This window comes from Branchiostoma lanceolatum, chromosome 12 (genome assembly GCF_035083965.1).
Source record: "Branchiostoma lanceolatum isolate klBraLanc5 chromosome 12, klBraLanc5.hap2, whole genome shotgun sequence".
In the NCBI taxonomy this organism is placed as follows: domain Eukaryota; kingdom Metazoa; phylum Chordata; class Leptocardii; order Amphioxiformes; family Branchiostomatidae; genus Branchiostoma; species Branchiostoma lanceolatum.
Window position 1 is genome coordinate 13,964,593 of NC_089733.1, and position 22,003 is coordinate 13,986,595.

The 22,003-nt window shown below is 40.4% G+C and overlaps 3 protein-coding genes across 4 annotated transcripts in view; 2 read left to right on the forward strand and 1 right to left on the reverse strand.

Annotated features, from left to right (window-relative positions):
- LOC136446509 (fibrillin-3-like) overlaps window positions 1–5,879 on the forward strand; it is a 34,834-nt gene extending 28,955 nt beyond the window's left edge. The window contains exons 23-24 of one of the 2 annotated variants that reach the window (XM_066444901.1): window positions 1,205–1,286; window positions 2,622–5,879. In XM_066444901.1, the coding sequence (XP_066300998.1) occupies window positions 1,205–1,286; window positions 2,622–2,735 (196 nt within the window). In that variant the 3' untranslated portion in view covers window positions 2,736–5,879. Of the gene's footprint in view, window positions 1–516; window positions 656–1,204; window positions 1,287–2,621 lie in introns of both variants that reach the window. The other variant, XM_066444900.1, reaches the window with a different exon arrangement.
- Window positions 5,880–6,186: 307 nt separating this feature from the next.
- LOC136446024 (WAP, Kazal, immunoglobulin, Kunitz and NTR domain-containing protein 2-like) lies at window positions 6,187–14,921 on the forward strand. The gene is made up of 9 exons (XM_066444292.1): window positions 6,187–6,348; window positions 8,287–8,481; window positions 8,820–8,913; window positions 10,948–11,069; window positions 11,980–12,340; window positions 12,840–12,952; window positions 13,572–13,640; window positions 14,156–14,338; window positions 14,651–14,921. Exons 1-9 carry the CDS (start codon window positions 6,297–6,299, stop codon window positions 14,797–14,799), a joined length of 1,338 nt encoding a protein of 445 aa, XP_066300389.1. The 5' UTR covers window positions 6,187–6,296; the 3' UTR covers window positions 14,800–14,921.
- Window positions 14,922–15,837: 916 nt separating this feature from the next.
- LOC136446025 (uncharacterized) lies at window positions 15,838–17,051 on the reverse strand. Its single transcript, XM_066444293.1, has 3 exons — window positions 16,927–17,051; window positions 16,526–16,662; window positions 15,838–16,264 (listed from the first exon to the last, which is right to left on the reverse strand). The coding sequence occupies exons 2-3, from the start codon at window positions 16,647–16,649 to the stop codon at window positions 15,996–15,998; spliced, it is 393 nt and encodes a 130-aa protein (XP_066300390.1). The 5' UTR covers window positions 16,650–16,662; window positions 16,927–17,051; the 3' UTR covers window positions 15,838–15,995.
- Window positions 17,052–22,003: the final 4,952 nt, after the last annotated feature.

Consider the following 22,003-nt stretch of genomic DNA (forward strand, 5'->3'; position numbering starts at 1 on the left):
GCATAACAACCAAGTATTTACCTTGAACACAACCAAGTGTTATTTACCTACTAGTAACCAAAGTGTAGGTTAAGCAATTGGCTACAAGCGACTTCTGTTGTGACTGGTGTACATGTATGTCATTTTGTCAATCAGATTTTTATGGGGCTAACATTGCCAAGGGTGGACTGGGCTATGACATCGGGTTCAAGTGTGTGATGGCAAACTAATTATGGGATTACAAATTTTGGTAATCATCCATGTCATATAATTCCAACATTTCTGTCAGTTCTTGTTCTGAATACTATTTATGGTAGCCTGGAATGATTAGCTTTAGTCTGCTTCCATCAGTTGCTGGTAGTGGGGTAGGGATTGTGGAAGCAGACTTAAGCCAAAAGGACTGGATTCTAGGCTACATTTGCAGTGTTTGCCCTCCTTTATTTGCATACTTGGGATACTACTACATGGTTAATTTGCATACTAGTACTTGTGAAGTCGTGATGCCCATGGTGTTGACCTTCCAATCCAACCTTACAGGAGGAAGGACAAAAGTCAAAGTAATGGTGCATTGCACCATGGGGTTGAGTCCTATGGGGATGGAGGGTGGCGACCGGGAAAGCTACGAGCAAACTTTGACGTAGACAAACACATGGAAATGCAGGAAACAGAACCAAAGGTAACGTGGCAGGAAGAGTCATCTGTGGGCCAGATCAGAGTAATACACTGTTTGTTGATGTCACATCGTTCTTTAAACGTTCGGTACTTCCAAAAAATCAAATCTAGACTGCTTCATATCTGATATGAAAACCACATCATATGGTAACCTCATTCGTATGTTTTTGGTAAAAATATCCTATACAGCATCAATTCATACTTTTAAAAGATCACAACAAATTGTAACAACAAAATACAAAAGATACACAATGGTTACCGACGTATGGATAAGTTTTCTAAATGGTCAGATGTTTCAGGAAACATTCACTATCTTTCATCAGTGACTGATAGCAGATAAAGTCTGGCCATTTACAAAACGTATCCAGTTGCTTATAGAGTAACTTTTGGGTTGTGAATCTTTTTACCTGGATGTTAATTCAATGAAAATTCAGCAAACAATGTATGTCACTGATCTGGTACCAGCAGCACTGACTCAACTGCCCAAGCTAACAGCATGCTAGTTAATAAGTTGATAAACTAACAACCACCTGTCGAATGTCTATCTCTATAGGAGAAACGATAGCAAGCAGAAATTGGGGTTTAACCATGATGTGGTTGAAATGCAGCCGAACATTTACTCAGAGAACACAGAGGTTTGTGAGCGTAATGTGAACCCGAGATTCCTGAAGTTGAGATTCAAAACAGTTCTTCTGCCAATAGTACACATTCAAGTATTACAGATAAAGTTGTAGTATTGTTCATGTCATAGTTTTTCTAAGCCCAGTATTTTTCCGTCATCTCATCCAACCCATATTGTTGTACCCCTATATGTTGCAATACCCCTATGCTCCGACACCTCTATTTCCCGACACCCCCTAACCTTAACCCTAGCCATAACATTGGGGTGTTGGAACATAGAGGTGTTAGAACATAGGGCAGTCCCTACCCATGCTAATGCATGGTTTGATCTACTTGACGTTGAATTGAATTTTAGATCTTTTTCACCTTTGACATACCAATTTCTTTTTGACGGAATGGCCACTATTTTGTTTGTCAATAGCAAAAATCTTCCGTCAAACGGAATGACTAACCCCCCGAAAATTCTTGGTTCATTTAGAGAACATCTTAAGAGCAAAAATGGCTAGTCATCACCATGTAGAATCATTATCATAGAACTGGCAGACTAACTGATGAGAATCTCTGCTTTTTGTATCTCTATTGGTGGCATGTTGCTTGAGCCTGTGTTGCTTGTGGCTGTCCCATTGTGAGGGCTTGAGGGAGCTCAACTGTCATAAACACATTTTTCCCCTCCCCTTTTCAATTTTGTCTAAAATTTTCTCTTCTGTGCACAACAACTCTTCTATTGCTAATACAACATGATTTCCATCTTCTTTGCACCAATATTAATCTTCTTCTACTGAATTGATGTAATATCTTACACTATCACTTGCACGCCCTTGCCGTTTAATTTTGATCCATCCTTATTTTCGTTTCGCTCCACGCTCAAGCCACATTAATGGAACAGCCTGAAAAAAAGTAAAAATGCTTCCAATTGCTTCTTGTGCTGGTGTGTGGGTATCTGTGTCGTTGCATTGTGAGTGAAAGTTGCAGGAAATAAACAAGTGCATTGAGTGTCATAATATTGTTTTCATAATCAATTTCTAAATAATCTAAATTTTGTTGTCACAAGGAATTATTAAATGCTATGAAGTATCAAATCATTATTTTCATAATTTACATCTTTTTTTGTTGCATTGTGAGTGGAATTCACAAGAAAAAATATGTGTATTAAGTCATATCAACTTAGCAGAATATGTCATGAAAGTATGGAATAACTAAGCTCAATACATAATTGGAGAATATCTTTACATGTTTGTTACTTAGCTAATGCTTTGTGTGCATGCTTCATGCTTCAATGTTAACAATCTGTTTTCTTAATGAACTGTTGTTTTTTGACGATTAATCATTTGTGTACATTGCCTTCGCAGCATCGGCTGAGCGTAGACGAGGCATCGGGCGGTGCGACCACGTTTGGGAGCGGACACGCCAACAAGGCAGCGACTGGAGATGACGGCAAGCAACTGGACATGGACTATTTTTAGCGTGTATGTTGCTTAAAAAACAACTTCACACTGTCTTTCCTCTTCCTGTAGGTAATCAGATGGTGCCAATGCTTGGCCAGGCCATTCCAATTTGGTTACTTAGTTCTCGTACATTTTATGAAAGATTAAAACAGAAAGTTTGGAGAATAAGTTGAATCTAACTTAATCCATTCTGAGAAGCTGTGTGTACCAATTGCAAGGTACACACTTTTCCCACAGGATCTGTTTTCATGTTCATCTGCCATCTTATTATTTTTTTTCTAAATCAGAGAACTAAGAAATTAAATTGGTGTGGTGTTATCCTAGAGTGCCAAGGCTGGTTTGATTTATCTCTAGCTTGTTTTTAAGTTCAAAGAGATGGCAGTGAAAAACATAACTCATGGTTTTCATGAAATGACAACCAGTTACTTTACAGTGAAAAGCACTCCAGACCAAAATCTTTAATTGGCCTGCAGGCTTTGGTGAGACAAATAGCAAACTAGTCAGATCTGCTTTTCCTAAGATTTTTCATTTATCTGGTCAAATTATCTTTGGTACTATGCACATTTTTATCAGCTTGCAAATGATTCACATTTAATACACAATTGTTACAATGTTGAGTTCTAAATGAAAAAAATTGCATTGCAAACACACATTGTAACTAAAAGAAATAAATGTGTGCTATATTCTGTTAAGTCACTAACAGTTGGGGCTGAGTAGAAACAACAGAGAAAGATTTGATATAAAACCGTTTTTGTCAGTTTAGATTTTTTCCCCAATCTGTGCTTAAGAGCTATGTTTCTGTTTTTCTGATAGCAACTTTTTGCACTATAGAAATCTTGATCTGATTTTAATTTCTAAAGATAGCTAGGTCCAGAGTAGCAAAAAAAGGAGTTTTCCTCACCCCTTGGTGTTATTGCTTATAATTTATAGTCTAATTGGCACTAGAATATGTGGAATAGGGAATTCCCAAAAAGAGAAAAGTGTGCAAATGTGCCAATTTTTAAAAAGATCATATTGCAATATTCACAGAATAACATGACGTGCTGTGTTGGTTATTGCCAAATGTAGCTGGTGCAAATGAGATTTTAGGTTTAGGAGTTAAACTCACTTAGATTATTTTGTAAAAGCTACCCAAAGGAACACAGTCAACTTCATCTTTTGATACAAACCCTTTCTAGGAGGTGCAAACCTGCTTTGCCAAATAATATGATGATCTACAGATCTAGCCTAAATGTTTAGATGTTTTAATGTACAGAGAATGTAAAATATGCAATGATGTTTTCAGGTGTCTTCCACATATGAAGCAATGTATACTACAGAGCTGTACTAGTCATATGATCTCTGTTCTTTACTGTGATTGGATGAAATCCATTTCTTGAACTTTGTGTGTACAGTAGGCCATATCTTCTTCCCTATAACTGTTGACTGTTTGTGATAAGGTATTTCACCGTAGCTAATATGTTGCCCCCCTCCCCAACCTAAGAAGAAAATGTAGGTGTCAGTTAGAGATGAAGTTTGTAAAGATGTGGGAAGGTGTTACAAGTGCCAGTGTGAACATTGTACTTAGTGCCTGTGTCGTAGATGACATGTACTTACGAGAGATCCATTTGATATTTTGTGTGAAACTTATTCAGAACACTTTTATTCCATCATATCATCCAAGTGATAGATATTTAACACAATATTGTCACAATCAAATGGTCTCTCCCCATACCAAAACTTTTTAATCCAAAGTTCATGCAGTGCCTTAGAGTGACTAATCTCTTTTTATTCTGATCAATGAGATTTTAGAGGGGACATTTCAAAATTGAAAACTGTGGAAACTACAAGAAGCCAGATAGGCACAATTAGAAATGATAGAGTTGTGTTAGATTTTATTTATTGACACAAAGGATACTTTTTGGCCACCATTAAGTTATGGTTCGTGAAGGAAACCTGTTTAAAACAATAGCATAGAGAGTCTCTGTTTTAATGTTTCAATTTTTAAATGTCCCCTTTTTGCCAGTTGCAGGGCCAACTGACATTTTATAGTCTAGCTTAAATTTTGTGCAACTATACAGAGCAAAAAAATTGTGAAATTTGTTTTCCTCAGTTGACTTGATGTATTACTGGAATATGGATGCTTCTTTAATCGTAATTTGTGGAAATTTATTTTGTTGGTAGAACTGAACTTGAAATGATTTTAGCATTTTGTTTTGTCTTTGTTCCTCTAGTATTCAGTCTGTCTCACTCCCCACCATTTCTTTACATGTAAAAAAAACCTTACTAATGTGTCCTTTCACAGCTAGTGTCTTTATCTGTCTTTAAATTGCATATGGGCAAGTCATTCAGGGAGGATTTGACAGCAAGCTACATTGTACTTAGAAACATCTGATAGCAAAACTCATGCCATAAATGATATGATAGTTAACTGTTGTTTTTCACTTCAAGTCTAGCTTAATAGTTTTTATTCTTTTATAGTTTTAAAAACTTATACTGTTTGGGTTTAGCATGCACTTTTAGTTATATTAGCTGTTTACTTTAGTTAAGTAACAGAAAAAATCTTACCTGCTTTAAAAGATTTTGTTGGGGAGAGTTTGACTGTTTCCCATGTTTCATTTCTGCATAACTAAACTTTCTATGTGTGCATGTAACATTCTGATTTTTACCTTGTTGCAAATATTTAGCTGTGATTGCATTGCTTTGATTGTTGCAAAGTGTCTCGCACAAGGAATGCTTGCAATGGAAACGATTTGTTCATGAATGCATTGTCAAATCAGGAATTCTAACACTTTTTGTAGTTTGCTACAATGAAACATGTACACTGTAGTTTCTAGGATTGCGTTTTCAAGTTTTAGTTTGCTGTCTTTTTCATGCTTTCTTTCACATAGTGTTTTGACAGCATGGTTGTTTGTGCACAATTTGCAAAGAAATAGATGTTAGAAGAAGATTATACTTTGTTGATAAAGTACAAGATACTATTTATACACTTGACACTAAGATTGTTTTTGGAAAACAAAGTAAATCAAGAATCAGCGGTGTGGAATAAGGTGATATTTTCATGCCAACGTGACAGAATCTGAGCTGTACAGTTTTGCCGCTATTTTGGTGTTAGTGTTAAAGAAAAAGATGTATAAATTTGTCACTTTGGAGATAAATTGCAATAAAGTTTGTTGTTTTCAAGTTGTTTTTATATGTTTCTTACTGTTCTAAGGCCAACTAATCTTAAGTTATCATTTAACATGATTTGATTGTAGTACAAAACCTTGTATATTGTACGTTCAGGTGGCTTACAACACTAAAACTCTATTTCAATTTGAACAGCAGTGTTTGAACAGTAAAGTTTCAACGCTCGCTAACGACATCTAGCGATAATGATAGACACTGCAGCCCACATTTGGCAGCGGTTTTCTCACTTCCTGTTTAGACAAGGCTCGTGCCCACTGGCGACTGCGCCTTTTCTTAGAAGGGTAACGGCGAATCCTTACGGGTAGGAGACCGGAAATGTGGCTTTATAAAAAGCCTCAGCAAATCGTCTGACCTCTAAACTGAGATAAAACTGCTTGGTACACAGGCGCACAACCACAACTCCTTACAATCATGAAGATGCTCGGGTCGTTCGTCCTTTTAGCAGTGTTTGCCGCTGCATATGGTGAGTAGTGATGTTACATATTTCCTTCGAATAGCGGAACATCTCTAGTGGTATTGTATTTGAATTATATTTGCCTATTCGTGATAGCGTTGAGAATTGGGAGGGTTTGATACCGTCTTTCCGTATTAATGGCTTCAACGGCGGTGAAAACTTAAACTCGAGTCCGACTTATGTCTTAAGCTAGTGTAAAATGACTGTTTCTTTCTGAATAAGTTTTTAGTTTATGTTTTCTCTGACGAGATACATTCATTACATTTACCTTACAAAGGAAATCATTGTTTCTGACAAGTAGTTTTCATATTGCTCTAATCTAAAAACAAAATCGATATTGCCTGATGACCTCAGTCGTCTTACTCGTTACCTCCTTGCTCGTTGTTAGTAAATATGGAAATTAGATTGAAAAACTGAAGGGGCCATGTCTACGTAAACAGGCTAAATCAAAAGGCAGACGTTTATTTTTCTTTCCAATCATTGTGTTATCGTCTAACAGATTACAAATGCAAGCAGGAACGTTAAGCACCAGTATATAAGCAGCGATCCTCCAATATATACTTGGATTTGGTCCTGAAAAAATGCTAAGCTGAAAACTTGATCTGAGAAACTGCAATGTACACTTTCAGGTGGCATTTTCGTTTTACCCCTCCAACCGAACTGCCTAAAGAGGTTATTCAACCTCCTTGCTAAAGGCAAGGGCCTTGCTAAAGGGGACAGTATTTATCCATAATGATACACGTACACGTGGACGATGTCACATCTTTACGCGGTCTCCTAAGGTCATGTTGTTATCAGCTGTGGTTTGTGGAAAATTACTGATACTTCCGGTGGACGATAACAACTTCCGCTGGACAGTTACGGAAGCCGAGGGCCTTCACAGTGAAAATCGTCACCCACTTGTGTCCACGGAATGATGATGATGTTCGTCCATCGTAGTCTAAAGACCACGGAATAGTAAATGTTGAACATCCTGCCTATGGTCGTGAGGAGCAGAACGGTTATAAGAGAAATGCAAATCTCCCTCCCCCTTTCTCTCTCTCTCGCTATCTCTCTCTCTCTCTCTCTCTCTCTCTCGCTATCTCTCTCTCTCTCTCTCTCTCTCTCTCTCTCTCTCGCTATCTCTCTCTCTCTCTCTCTCTCTCTCTCTCTCTCTCTCTCTCTCTCTCTCTCTCTCTCTCTCTCTCTCTCTCTCCCTCCCTTATACACACGCACACATACACACACACACGGTAACGCTTATAGTAACCAAGGCATAATTTTAAAGGACCCTGGACGCTAACAGACGTTTTACCTCCTTGCGTTATAAATTTATCTGCACCAAGCCTACACTCCTCCAACATCATACTTTGATTTTGTCCCCAGAAGTTCCAATGTTGCAAAATCTGAGACGTTTTAACATAAGATAAAGATAAACACACCTCAGAGGGTGTTACGTTGCCAAAGGCACGCGCCAAATGCCTGAAATAACGCGCGAAACACCATACATCTGCTTGGAGAGTAATTCTTCAGGAACTCCCCGTCCCGTTGCGTGCCAGGGGGTACGGCAGGAAACTGAAACTTTGTCACCATCAAATAATTGTGCCTTGTCATCCATCCGTTTTCCTGACTCACACACGAACAGTCAGTACCGCCCCCCATCTCTCTCTCTCTCTCTCTCTCTCTCTCACCCTCCCTCTCTCCCTTTCTCTCTCTCCCTTTCTCTCTCTCTCCTTTTGTCTGTCTTTCCTTTTCACTCCCTCTTTCTTACTCTCCCTCTTTCACTCCATCTCATTTCAACCAGTCAAGGAACCATACTTAAGTACTTGGCAAGTATCTTGAATATGGTACAAACGGAAATGGCCGTCATATTCATGATAGAAAAGCACAAAGTATCCAAAACTGTGTTATGTGAATCATTTTGCCGAGATTTTTAAGTAACGTCCCGCTCTTCCTTAACCGTACCAGGTCAGGCGTTCTTTCGGCAGAAGGCCGGCTCCTGCCCGCCGGTAGATCCGGACTCCTTCGGTCCGTGTGCGGACCTGTGCGAGGCGGACCGGGACTGTCCTGGCGAACTGCTGTGCTGTCCGAACGCTTGCGGCGCCACCGTGTGTCAAGAGCCGGTACTGCACTCCACGGAGGCACCGCCTCCGCCCCCGACAGGTACAGCAATCCAGTACTCACTTCAAGCAGACGTTGGGAGTTAGGATCATAACGTTTTCTTATATCAGTTTAGCTTGCTGTACTTTTTTTCCAATGTCGCCTAGCTCCCAGTATCTGCATGCTTGTAGCTTTTGTCCTGATGAATTAACTTTGTTCGCAAAGGTTTTGTACTAGATACAAACCATGACAGGTAACATAGTAGTCTGTTTAATACTTGTCCATGAATAGATAATACAGGATGGCTTTGTGTTTTCATACAATTTAGCTTTATATACGTGATGTTCATGACTATTTTGAAAGTCGTTTGAAGATGATTAACAGTGGCCTTGTGTACATAGATCCGTGCCTTGAGGTGACGTGTATGCAGCAGGGAGCGTCATGTGAGGTGATGAACGGACAGTCCATGTGCACGTGTCCTTCTGGCTGTTCTCGGTAAGTATATATGTGTGTGTGCGTGCGAGTATACGTGTGTGTGTGATTGTATGCGCTTCCGTGCACTCATGCATTGTATACGGTTCTGGACTCAACATGTGAATATTGTAAATGAAAATAATTCTTTAATGAGGGTCTGCATGCCCTTTTTCGTGAAGCGTTACGAGCGATTTTAATTCACCGTTAATCGTTACCGGCCACCCTGAATTTACCGTTAAGCGTTATCGGTATATTAAGCGTGAAGCTTTACTGGTCGTTTTAATTCCTCGTTAAGCGTTATTTGTCATCCTGAATTCAACGTTAAGCGTTATTGAGTAATTCCTCGTTACGCAGGAAAAAGCATTTCAGTGGGTCAAGATTTCAAAATTTTCTCCAGGGAGCACACGGCTCCGGCGAAAATATGTCGGTAGGGCGCCCCCCACAAAATTTCAAGCTGAAACACTTCTATTTTTCACTCTACCAGCAAAGTTTTCTCCTCAAAATTCAGGAAATTAAGCGTTTTGATTCAAGATTTTAAAATTTTCCATGGCGGGCCTCCGTCGAAATATTGTCAGGAGGGCGTCGACCCCCAAACTCAAGCTGAAACTCGTCTGTATTTTTTCACAAACAGAGATATCATTAAACTTAACTTAAATTACCAGTAATATTTGCCCATCGAAATGCAAGAAATAGCGTTTCAGGGTGTCAAGAATTTTCCCCGGGAGCATTTCGCAGCTCGGCGAGGTCTGGAGGGCGTGACGCCCCTCAAAAAAACAAGCTGAAACTCTTCTGTATTCTTTTTCAAATAGAGATGTCAGAAAACTTAGCTTACTCTTCAGCACCCCCCCCCCCCCTCAGAATGCAGGAGATAGCGTTTCAGAGGGTCAAGATTTCAAAATTTTCGTCGCGCCTTCGGCGCTCGTCATCGTGATCATGAAATTTCCTGTCGCCGCCGAATTTAAAGACCTTTAAAGAGTTCGGAGCAGCCGTGCGAGAATGGCATAGCGTAATAGTTCTCCTGCCACAAGATCAGGACGACTAGTGGCAAAAAACCGTCGTCTTCAGGGGAATCTCATGTTCTAAAAATGCTGAATTTACCGTTAAGCGTTATCGGCCGGCCTGAATTTACCGTTAAGCGTTATCGGCTGGCCTGAATTTACCGTTAAGCGTTGCCAGGACCCCCCCATGCAGACCCTCTTTAATGTAGATATTAGCTTAACAAACAGATGCGACTGAATATGTTTTACAAAAAATGACTAGCAGAGGGTGGTTTCGATCCACCGACCTCTGGGTTATGGGCCCAGCACGCTCCCGCTGCGCCACTCTGCTTCCGTTGAAGAATATTTCCACATGACATTTGTATCAGTGCGTCAGAGAGATTTCAACATCCCGTCGTTTGTTGCATCAGCTTGCTCCCGACCCATGATCCGCACACAGCTGGCATTTTCCCAAGGACCGGTAAACCGCAGACTGGCCTGCGTGCAAAGATAACTTAACACATCATATAGCAGCTACTGAGCTAGACTTACTGTCTATTCAAACATTGGTTACGGTTTTAAAAGAAAATTTTGACGAAAGGAAAACCGGTTGCAGTGTTAGAACACCACTTGGCGTAGAGGGACAGCAGGCATACAGCCATATACAAAATGTAGAAGAAGAAGCTTTCTTGACACAACAAATATGTGTGGTGCTATACGTAGTGTCATTTTAGATATGATGAATGAAATTAGTCTGATTACTGGTCTTATACTACACAGTGCCTGCTAATAAATAGCTTGTAGTCACACTCTGACCAAGACATACAACGTCATACAACCACAGCCGACGTTTCCATGCACGTCTGCCAGCTCCCTCGGGCACTTCTGACTGGTACTACATTGTATTCCACACTGCAGTCTAGGTGTCGCTGCTTACAATGCGGTCCTAAACCAAGGATGATTAAACCCCCTTGCCTAAACGTAAACGTAAAGTGTATTGTCATATATGCGGTCCCAAACGTAAAGTATTGTTATATATACAAGATAATGATATACGTTCTGTTCCTTTATCCCTCAGGTTTGGCCAGTCCCCGGTATGTGACGCGTCAGGGAACTCTTATAACAACCAGTGTGTGCTGGACGCCGTGGCCTGTCAGCTGGGAATCACCCTGGAAACGGTCACGTGTCCACAGCCAACGGGTGAGCATGCAAGGGTTGACTACGGGGTGTAAATTGCCTCGGCATTAGACAGTTTCACCTACATGTATTTATACAGTAGAATCCAGCTATTTGCATTACTGTTAATAGCATACTTCGGGGATATGCATAAAATTCTGAAAACCCAAACCATTTCCCATTCACTCCATTATAAATAAGATGGCATAATTGCATTAGGCATTTTCGCATACTCCTGCTATTTGCATAAAATAATGCCAATGGCAACAGGAAAAAACGGTTGAACATGTCAAAGTCACTAACTCTTATGGATTGTATGCAAATGTCATTCAAATGTAAATCCAGTATGGGAAGTTTCTATGGTAAGACAACACCATAGGTACTCTTATTGTCCTTTGTTTTTGGAAAAGCTGTTGCCAGTCTCCATTGTCATTTGCTGTGATAGGATACAGAAGAATAGAATTGCCAATTTTTTGCTAAGTTTGCCATCCTTTGCCTTCAACATGTGTAAATAAACTGATGATATGCTCATGAATTCAATATGTTACATTTTGTATAACCTGCGAGTGAGTGAATTTGACACAAAGTGTGTATGTTTCCTTCAAGTGCCATCCTGGTAACTACTACAACCCCCTCCCCCCTCAGTGCTGCTCATTTTGTCCCCTAGGGTTAATGGACTACTCCTTATTATTGCATAAAATACACTGACAAATCAGTTATGCAAATAAGCGGATTCTACTGTATATGTTTGAAGAGTTATACCCTTATGATTTTTCCCCAGGACGGGGGATGATACAAACTTACCGGAACCTTTTGCCCATTTCTGACGTCACGTTTTCTCAGTCATTAGTTGAGTGGGAAATACTTGCCTGTGAGTTTGTATTAATTGTAAAACATTCATCATGACTTTTAAAATTTCATTTCAACTCTCTAGATCCGCCTCGTCCGCAGACCACGCCTGCTCCCGTTACCGAGGCCCCGGCTACCGAGGCCCCGGCTACCGAGGCCCCAGCTACCGAGGCCCCGGCCCGCCCGCAGCCCGGTACCTGCACTCTCCCGCCGAGGACCGGCCGCTGCCGCGCCTACGTATCGCGGTACTACTATCACGCCGGGACCGGCCGCTGTCTGCAGTTCGTGTACGGAGGCTGCGGGACAAACGGGAACAATTTCCGCAGCCTGGCGGAGTGTCAGCAGCAGTGCGGCGCCCCTCCCCAGTCCACCCCCGGCCAGCAGGATCCAGACGTCTGCAGTCTCCCGCTGGATGCAGGGCCGAAATGTGAGCAGTATCAAGTCAGGTTCGTAGGATCGTCAGTGAGCATATTCACCTCCGTGAAAACGGAGGTATTGTTTTCGGTCTGTTTGTTTGTTTGTTTTGCTTTCTTTGGTGTGAGCTCAGTCAAGTTTCCCGCTGGCACGGGCCAAAGCTTGTTCCCGGGCTGAGCTGTCAAAAAGTCATTTGAATTTTCATACGAGCCAAACTAAGGTTTTCAACCATATTTCAACTGCAACGATTGTTAGTGCAGAGTTCTGGGTACCTGACCCATCGCGGGAGTCACGTGTCCCTAAGGTGACGTGTCCAATGTGTGGTGCGTCGTTTATCCAGAGGAAAGGCTGTCAGACTGACTGAAGATTCTGTATCTTGTTGTGTTGCAACGAGTTTGAAATTAGCATAATTTTACATGCATTCCAACAGCGATGATCTCTTGCTGAGTTATAAGAATAGAGACTATAGATTTATCGATCACGATGCACGATCTTTCATTCATTGGTCCATTCGCCCTGTCCTTCCCACAGGTACTATTACCGCTCGGAAGACGGGGAGTGTCATCTCTACCTCCATGGTGGTTGCCAAGGCAACGGAAATAGCTTCGTCAGCAAGAGCGCCTGTGAGGCCCGGTGTAAACCAGGTACGTAACAAATCATGGAGAGAGATTTGTTTGCGACACAACAAAACTACAGGGACGCTCGTAAGGTATCCCAGCTACAACTATAGATACACAACAATATGATGATGATTTTAACATAGTAATGACAGGGTATATCAATATAGCCTTAAGTCTCTCGTATACAGTTTCTAGTATCCAAACATTCTGTAGTGTATTTACTACATACATGTATGCACCAAGGGTGACTCAATTTTCTGCTCCCAAATTTCTTTTAACTATCAACCTTTGAACTTGTAATTACCCACGTACTAGCTGTCAACAAAACGTACGTGAATTCATCTCCAAGCAGATCTACACGGTGCCAAAGTCGAATAAGCCAGCCAGAGAAGCTCCAGTCAGCCAGAGAAGCTCTAGTCAGCCAGAGAAGCTCCAGTCAGGCACCGTAGTAGGTTCCCTTCTCTGGCTGACTGGAGCTTCTCTGGCTGGCTTATACGATTCTGGCACCGTGTAGCTCTGCCTGGAGATTATAAGTGAATATATTTGAAGCGTAATGTGCAGAAACAGTCATTCCTTCATTCAGTTACTCAAACAATTTTCGTTGTCCCGCTGATGTTGATATGTCTTCACCCATGTCCTACAGCTACCTGTACCCCGTGCCCTCTCCGCTGGTCGGGCAGCCTGTCTAAACACTACTGCCACAGCGGCTTCGGTAAGTACCATGGGAACGAGAATATTGCTGCTTATTCAAATCCTAAGAACTTTAAGGTCTTGAAGGGGGGGGAAAAGGGACAGTGTTCATGTGAAGATCAATCTCATTTTTTTTTTCCATTGAGAATTAATTGTAAGCTTTCCGCTTTTTTCTCTCTATCATTTTCTGCCATTTACGATGCTATTTTCTTTTTTCCTGGATATTGATTTGATAAACTTGAAACTTAAAAGGGAAGCGTCGGAACATGAATCCTTGCAGTTGGGAAAGATATAGATGTATGCGGCCTATTATAAAGCTGATTAGTCTCTACCAGACTAACTACGTATAAGCTGGCTATATGGGGAGAATGATTTACCAGGGGAGTTTGGCCATAGGGTTTAGCTGGAGGAGGAAATGTTAACCTTCCCACGGAATGACTCTCCTGGCCAATTATTCTCCCTTTTGCCGAATTCTACGATCACTGTCTCTGTAGTACGGCCTAATGGATAATGACTTTGCTATTGTCTTTCTCTCAGTGATCACCGGAAAGGTGATGAACATCCGGCGGGTCAGCCCTTTGGACGACAGGAGCATCGTGCAGGTACACGTTACCCAGATGCACCGCGGCGGCGGCCTCGTTCTGGACGGGCGCACGCGCACTGCCATGATCATCACGGAGGACCAGTTTGCGGAATGCGCATGCCCAAAACTAACTGAAGGTGCGATTTGATTTACGTCTAACTTTACATATCGTATCTTCCGAGAATATTGTTGGTGTTCACATTTTTATCATTCTCATATGCCAAGCCACGCCGTGCACGTGGCTTGTATACAATATGCCTTTAATAGGGAGGTTCTTCTAAACTGGGCTGAGGTTTCCACTTTTGTGGGCGTGGCCTCTAACCAGCGGCTAGCCAATCAGGGAATCGTTTTTACCTAAAGAAAATATCTACGTAGGAGAATACATTATGCTGTCCTTCTCACATTGTGTAGTATCATATATGGACCTTCACATTTATTTATATAAACAGGTAAGAACTTCATCTTGATGGGCAGCGTGAACGGAGGGTACGGCATGGTCAACAGGTGGAACTACGTACGACCGCTGGACAACGCCGCCTACCGAGATCTGATGAATGTGCACCACTCCGGTAACCCTTGCAGAGGTTATGGACGCTAAGTCAGGATGAATGTGTTTTCATGATGTATAAGCGTTGATGACATATGAGTCTTTTCTCATAGACAATGTATTATCCCATTATTTTAACAACTTTTGCATCAGTGTCATCATTTATATAATGTCATTTTTGCAGAAATAAGGTTATACATTATATTTCATGGTGTCGTTCCTAAGAATTGACATTTCACAGCCATGTGGATTCATTTCTTTATTCGACAATCTTACTATTTCATTTGTACTGAAGACTCCATTTTGTATAAAACTGTATGAATACATGTCGATACGTCCTCATCATTGTAAGATATATATTCCAAATTCATCGTAAGCAAGTGAACTGAAGATGAGATGTATAGTATTCCTTATGGTTGATCCTATAGATATGATATGCAAAGAAGATATAGTGTGCTCTGTCGTTCAAAATGTTTAAAAAAAAAGATATCTATTAACATTCCAGATATATAAGAAGGCCCGCAGAAAACCCGCTAAGCAAAGTCCCATCGTAACGGTTGTACCCACGAACGTACATTTTCAAAAAAGCATATACTGATAGGATACATTTGTTGAATGCATATGTGAAATATAGATCCTAGTAAAAAGTAGAAAATTACTTATATAATTACTAATAGTATCTACTAATAGATTTCTAGCATCAAACCCTTGAATTGTGTCAGTCTTAGTAATAACCCCTTACCGACCTCCACGAGAAGATCAAATTGCTAAAATGTTGGCCTTTGTGGGAATTGGGAAATCGACAAATGCTCGCAAGATTTGCAAGGTTGACCTTAAATTTGAAAAATGCAACCACGTGGATAAACGTATTCAGGGTATCATAGTAAGAAAAATATCAAAATATTACGATATAGACGGCAGCTCTACCTTGCATTTTACCAAAGATGGTCGATTTACACATTTCTACAATACTAGCTCTTTGTGGTAATATGAATAGTCGATGCTATTATTGTGCTATATTTACATATGTAGATAGAATCAATCGATTCGCAAGTTGTTTTTTGCAATAAAATTTATTGAACCAGCACGTTCAGTCCACAGAATGGTGTATTTCACAGCATGAATACATGGTGTTCTTGTTATCTATAGATACATGGTTGATGATTATACGAATTGAAACTGGTTTTATACCATATCCGTTGGTATTCTCTATGAGTTTTATAACATTACATGTTACGTCAAAGGAATCACTCAGAGTCATCAAGCTGGTCTAGTTCTTTCATGAGCAACATCATCTCATCCACAACATCCCTTAACTCTTCAGGTGTTTCAACAACAGTTGCAGCTTCAGTTGTCGTTGATGGTTGTTGTGTCGTTGATGCGGTTGTTGTTGTAGCTTTGGTTGTCGTTGTTGTCATGTCCTTCAGTCCCCGTGCACCCAGTTGATCGTGCTGTTCATCCAGTTCTTCCAGGAGCGACCTCGCCTCTTCCACGACCTCCCTCAGCTCTGAGTCAACTGGAAGGAGAAACGGTACAATATTAGACACGTATGGCGCTGGTGCTGTATCACATGAATGCACGAATTAATTCTTCAAGAACATTTTAGACACTTAAAAACTGATACGAGTGTGACATCGTGGAATATACCTCGAACTCTCTTTAAAAGGTTTTGTTCTGCGTGCGATGTAAGAACATTGTATTAGAAATCCTTAGGAAACCAGACAAATCTAGACAAAATTGAATTGTCCGTCTGAATGTTTGTGATGACCAAACATACCATCATCGGCATCGCGTTTACCGCTCCTTCTGCGCCTGCGTCGGCGCCTCCATCCCTCGGAGTCGTCGATCAGCGTTGCCACGACAACCATCGTTACAAGCAGCATGCAAACAAACAGCTTCATGATGTAGTTTGAACTGGTGCAGGGAAAAAAAGGAATCTTGAATTAGTCGGGTCTTGTTTGGCTTTTATGCAACGTCCTAGAGGCGGAGGCAAAACCATCCCTAGGTTGTTTGAAAACATTACAACAAGGACTTGATTACAACAACAGTAAGTTGAAACATTTAACTCAGTTTTATCATTGCGATAACCCGCCAATACAAATGTAAGGTAAAACCATGGCCGAGACCAATGCATTGCAGAAAATCATGCCCTACAGTTGGTAAGAGCATAATACTTACAGAATTCCTGGACAGGTAAATCACGGTACGACGTCACTCAAATGTCAGGCTGGAGGGACTGAATGAGGACAACTCGCGGAATGGCAATATATACTCCAGGGTAAGACAATTATGCAGATGAGACATTGTATTAATCTACCTGCTAAAACACACATGTGAAAACATGGCAAAGAAAATTGTCTGTCAATGGTAGAAGCTGCGTCATACTGACAAAGAAATAGAGAAGACAACTCTGAAAGAATACACTCACACGTTTATGAAAGGAAATGACATCTGTGTGTAAAATCAGCACACGATGTACGGAAAACCAACAGACAACTTCTTTTGCTCGGTCGTGTCTTGACTTAACTATAGCATTTAGATTGGACATGAATGATTGAATTGGGTAGCGTGTGTGAGTAGTCTTGGCGCTGGAAATCGTTCAAACAATTTATTTTGTGGTATGCAATAGTTAAAACGAAAAGTGAATTCTTTATTGTACAGGATAAACAGAATAACTAACGAGCGTGCGAAACTGTCTAGTATGTTTTTTTTTATTACAACCTTTGAATAACACATGTTTGTAGTCTTTTTCAAGTGCCACCAAAGCTGAATTTTGAAATTCCACTAAGTATTCAACCCCCTTTGTGAACTTTGTTGATCTCTCCATTTAAGAGAAGACCAAAATTGTGAAGTATACTCAGGAAGCGGTTGGGACCGGCACTGCAGAAAAGGCTGTGATAGTGACAGTCAAGTGTCTAAAAAGCCGCAAGTACTTATGCAGCGCTCACCCGGAATCTTCCGTTTTCTCTTTCAAAACTACGCTAAAAACCTAATTCCGGCTACCAGTGGTGGATAAAAAAATCAGTTTCCATAATCAACCGTTGTACAGTCTACACACGTCTATGTAAGGAAATGACATCTGTGCGTAAAATCAGCACACGATGTACGGAAACCAAGAGACAACATCTTTTGCTTGGTCGTGTCTTGACTTAACTAAAAAATTCAGATTGGACACTTATGATTGAATTGGGTAGCGTGTGTGAGTAGCCTTGGCGTTGGAAATCGTTCAAACAATTGATATTGCGGTATACAATAGTTAAAACGAAAAGTGAAGTCTTTATTGTACAGGACACACAAAATAACACGAGCGTGCGAAACTGCCTAGTGCGTGTTTTATCTGACTGATCGAGCGAAAATAACTTTTATAACCTTTGAATAACAAATGTCTGTATTCTTGTGATTTGATATATTTTCTTCTTTTTTCATATTCTAACACATTTATAGTAGCTTCTACCAGTCTTCGCGGGTCGCTGAGAAAATAGTAGAAATTGGCCAAATAGAGACAATTGTATGAAGGGAGTCGGCTACGGAGAGAGGGTCCAATAGGCAACCTGCGAATGAAACCCTCCATTGCCAAAGTCCCCCGGCAAATGTTCTCCCTATAGCTCTGGGTAGTTAGTCTGGTAGAGACTACATTGATAGAGCCAAACAAAGTACTGAGGAGGGGGGGGGGGGATAAAAGCCACGATGGCTTGTTCAAGGTCTTCCCCCATTATAGATGCCTCCAACGTTGACTTTAAAATTTACTCAGCGTTCAAACCATATTGGGAAGTATATGTCGATCTCCCCTATTAAATTAGATAAGGAAATAACAATTCTTGTGAACATTCAGGAGGCAAGGGAACGGCCCTGCAGAAAAGGCTCTGAACTTAATGAAAGTCTAAAACTATCAACAGTGACTGTTAACGGTCAGACATGTATCTTTAGAGGCTGCAAACACATACTGTGCAGCTCTCCCGGAATCTTCCGGATCCACTGTATTTTGTCCTCTAAGAACTACGCTAGACAAGAGTTCGGAGACCTCATATCTCCATGAAATATATATTATGCAAATAATTATTTGCATAATTTATATTCAACCATGTTCACCTTCACATAACTTCCAAATGGCAAAAGTTCAGGTGAATAGATACAAAAAAAAGGAAGCTCTGCTGCAGTACCAAGAACACATACCAGGGGGCCCAAAATCGACATTGACCTTTGTTTTCCAAACACCTACCAAATATCATTACAATCCATCTAGACGTTCTTGAGTTATACTGACTACAGACATCTGGAAACAAACACAAACATGCGCAAAAATATGTAGTAATGTAGTTCCAAACATTACTTGATTGCAGTTTTAAAAAGTCTTAATCACAGTGTCTAAACATTTGTGCCAAAGACGTGAAACTATTCTTCAAGTAGATGTATGGCGCACAGACGAAAACATGTACCATGTAGGAAAACACGCATCTGCTTGGAAATTAAATGTTGGCGAAAACAGCCAGATTCTAGAACTGAAAATTCCTTAAAGTTGTTGTCATTTAAGCTGTTTTTGACCCATTTCAGTGTTGTTCTCTTTTTTTTCAGCTTAATGCTCTTTCATATTTGCAAGTGGTACAATGGGTTTTGGGGCAAATTGTACAGAGGTTAATTATGGAAACAAATTTTTCACCACTGCGACTGTAAATACAGGTCCATATAAGAAAGCTAGCACTTTCTGTATTGAAACAAAGGACTGTCCACAAATGTACAATGCATGCGTTTCTCCTAACATTACGATTGTGTTAAGAAAGGTACAAGAAATCGAAGAGAATTGTAACGTAAATAAAGCCTTTTCTGTGTGAAAGAAATGCCTCAAATGTCTTTTAAGCTTGTATAAGGCTTGATACAAAAAAAATGCTATTTAGCGTAGTTTTTAGAGATAAAAATACAGAGGATTCGGATGATTCCGGGTGAGCACTGCATAAGTGTTTGCAGCTTGTAAAGATATGACCGTTGACTGTTACTGTTGATAGTTTCACACTATCAGAGCCTTTTCTGCAGTGCCGGCCCAAACCGCTTCCTGAAGCTGAATATACTTCACAAAATTAGTATTTTTTAGCTTGCTATTTCATGTTTGCAAGTGATATAGTGGGTTCTGGGGTAGACTCTACAACGGTTAATTATGGAAAGTGATTTTTCCACCACTGCGACTACAAGTTCGGGCCCATGATAAAGTAGCATCTTCTGTATTGAAACGAAGGAAGGCTCACAAATGTACAATGTGCGTTTCACCAAACATAACGATTATGGTAAGGATGGCGTATAAAAACCTACGAGGATTGTAACACAAATAAATCTCTTTCTATGTAAAGGAAACGCCTAAAATGTATTTTCCGTATGTTTTATCAAAACAAAGAAAGTGATCATGTAGAAATGGTAGACGGGTGTAGCTTTTCAGCTTAGTTTTCAAAGAGAAACCGGAAGATTCCGGATGAGTGCTGCATAAGTATTTGCGGCTTCTAACTTGGATATGACCGTTAACTGTCACAATCAGAGCCTTTTCTGCAGTGTCGGTCCCATGTGCATCCACTTCCTGAATATACTAGTACAAAGTTCACTAAGAGGGTTGAATACTGAGTTGATTTCAAAATTCAACTTTGGGTGCACTTAAAACAGTGTGCAAACAATTGCTATTCAAAGGTTTTAAAAGTTATTTTCTCAGTCCAATAAAACACATACTATGCAGTTTCGCACGCTCGTGTGTTATTCTGTGTACCCTGTACAATAAAGACTTCACTTTTCGTTTTAAAATATAAATTGTTTGAACCATTTCCAGCGCCAAGACTACTCACACACGATACCCAATTCAATCGTACGTGTCCAATCTGTATTCTATATATAGATAAGTCAAGACACGACCAAGCAAAAGAAATTGTCTGTACTGTAGCCTCTTGGATATACTGCACTGAATGTATAAAAAAAAGTACTCTGATGATTAAAAATGGTAGCCGGGTCTAGTTATTCAGTTATCTAATGTTACCAATCAAAACCTGAAGTTCCACTGCAGTACCATAGAAAGCCGCTACGGGGCTCAAAATCATTTGTGGGTCTCAAGAAGACTACAAGAAGTTTTCAAAGAGAAATCGGAATATTCCGGGTGAACGCTGCAAAAGTATTTGCGGCTTCTAAAGATATGATCCTTGACTGTCACAATCAGAGCCTTTCCTGCAGTGCCGGTCCCATCCGCTTCATGAATATACTTCACAAAATTGGTCTTCTCTGAAATGGTGAGATCAACAAAGTCCACAAAGGGGGTTGAATACTTAGTGGAATTTCAAAATTCAACTTTGGGGACACTTAAAAAAGTGTACAAACAATTATTATTCAAAGGTTGCAAAATCTATTTTCTCAGTCCAATAAAACACGTACTAGGCAGTGTCGCACGCTCGTGTGTTATTCTGTGTACCCTGTACAATAAAGACTTCACATTTCGTTTTAACTATTTCATACCACAATATATATTGTTTGAACGATTTTCAGTGCCAAGACTACTCACACACGATACCCAATTCAATCGTACGTGTCCAATCTGAATTCTATAGTTAAGTCAAGACACGACCAAGCAAAAGAAGTTGTCTGTTGGTTTTCTGTACATTGTATGCTGATTTTACGCTCAGATGTCATTTCCTTTCATAAACGTGTGTTCTTTCACAGTTGTCTTCTCTATTTCTTTGTCAGTATGACGCGTCTCTACCATTGACTGACAATTTTCTTTGTCATAAGTGTATCATCTTTTCACATGTGTCTTTAAGCAGGCATGACACGCCCATAGCAGTATTATCAACAGACAAGGAACACTAAATCGCCACCTACATTAGTACAATGTCTCATTTGCATAATTGTCTTACCCTGGAGTATATATTGCCATTCCGCGAGGTCTCCTCATTCAGTCCCTCCAGCCCTGACATCTGAGTGACGTCGTACCGTGATCTGCCTGTCCAGGAATTCTGTAAGTATTATGCTCTTACCAACTGTAGGGCATGGTTTTCTGCAATGCATTGGTCTCAATTTGATGTTTTCTTAGCGGGTTACCACAATGATAAAACTGAGGTAAATTTTTCGGCTCTGTCTTTTAACAATTACTGATGTTGTAACGTTTTCAAACAACCTAGGAATGGTTTTGCCTCCGCCTCTAGGACGTTGAAAAAGCCAAGCAAGACCCGACTAATCAAGATGTTTTTTTCCCTACAGTTCAAACTACATCATGAAGCTGTTCGTTTGCATGCTG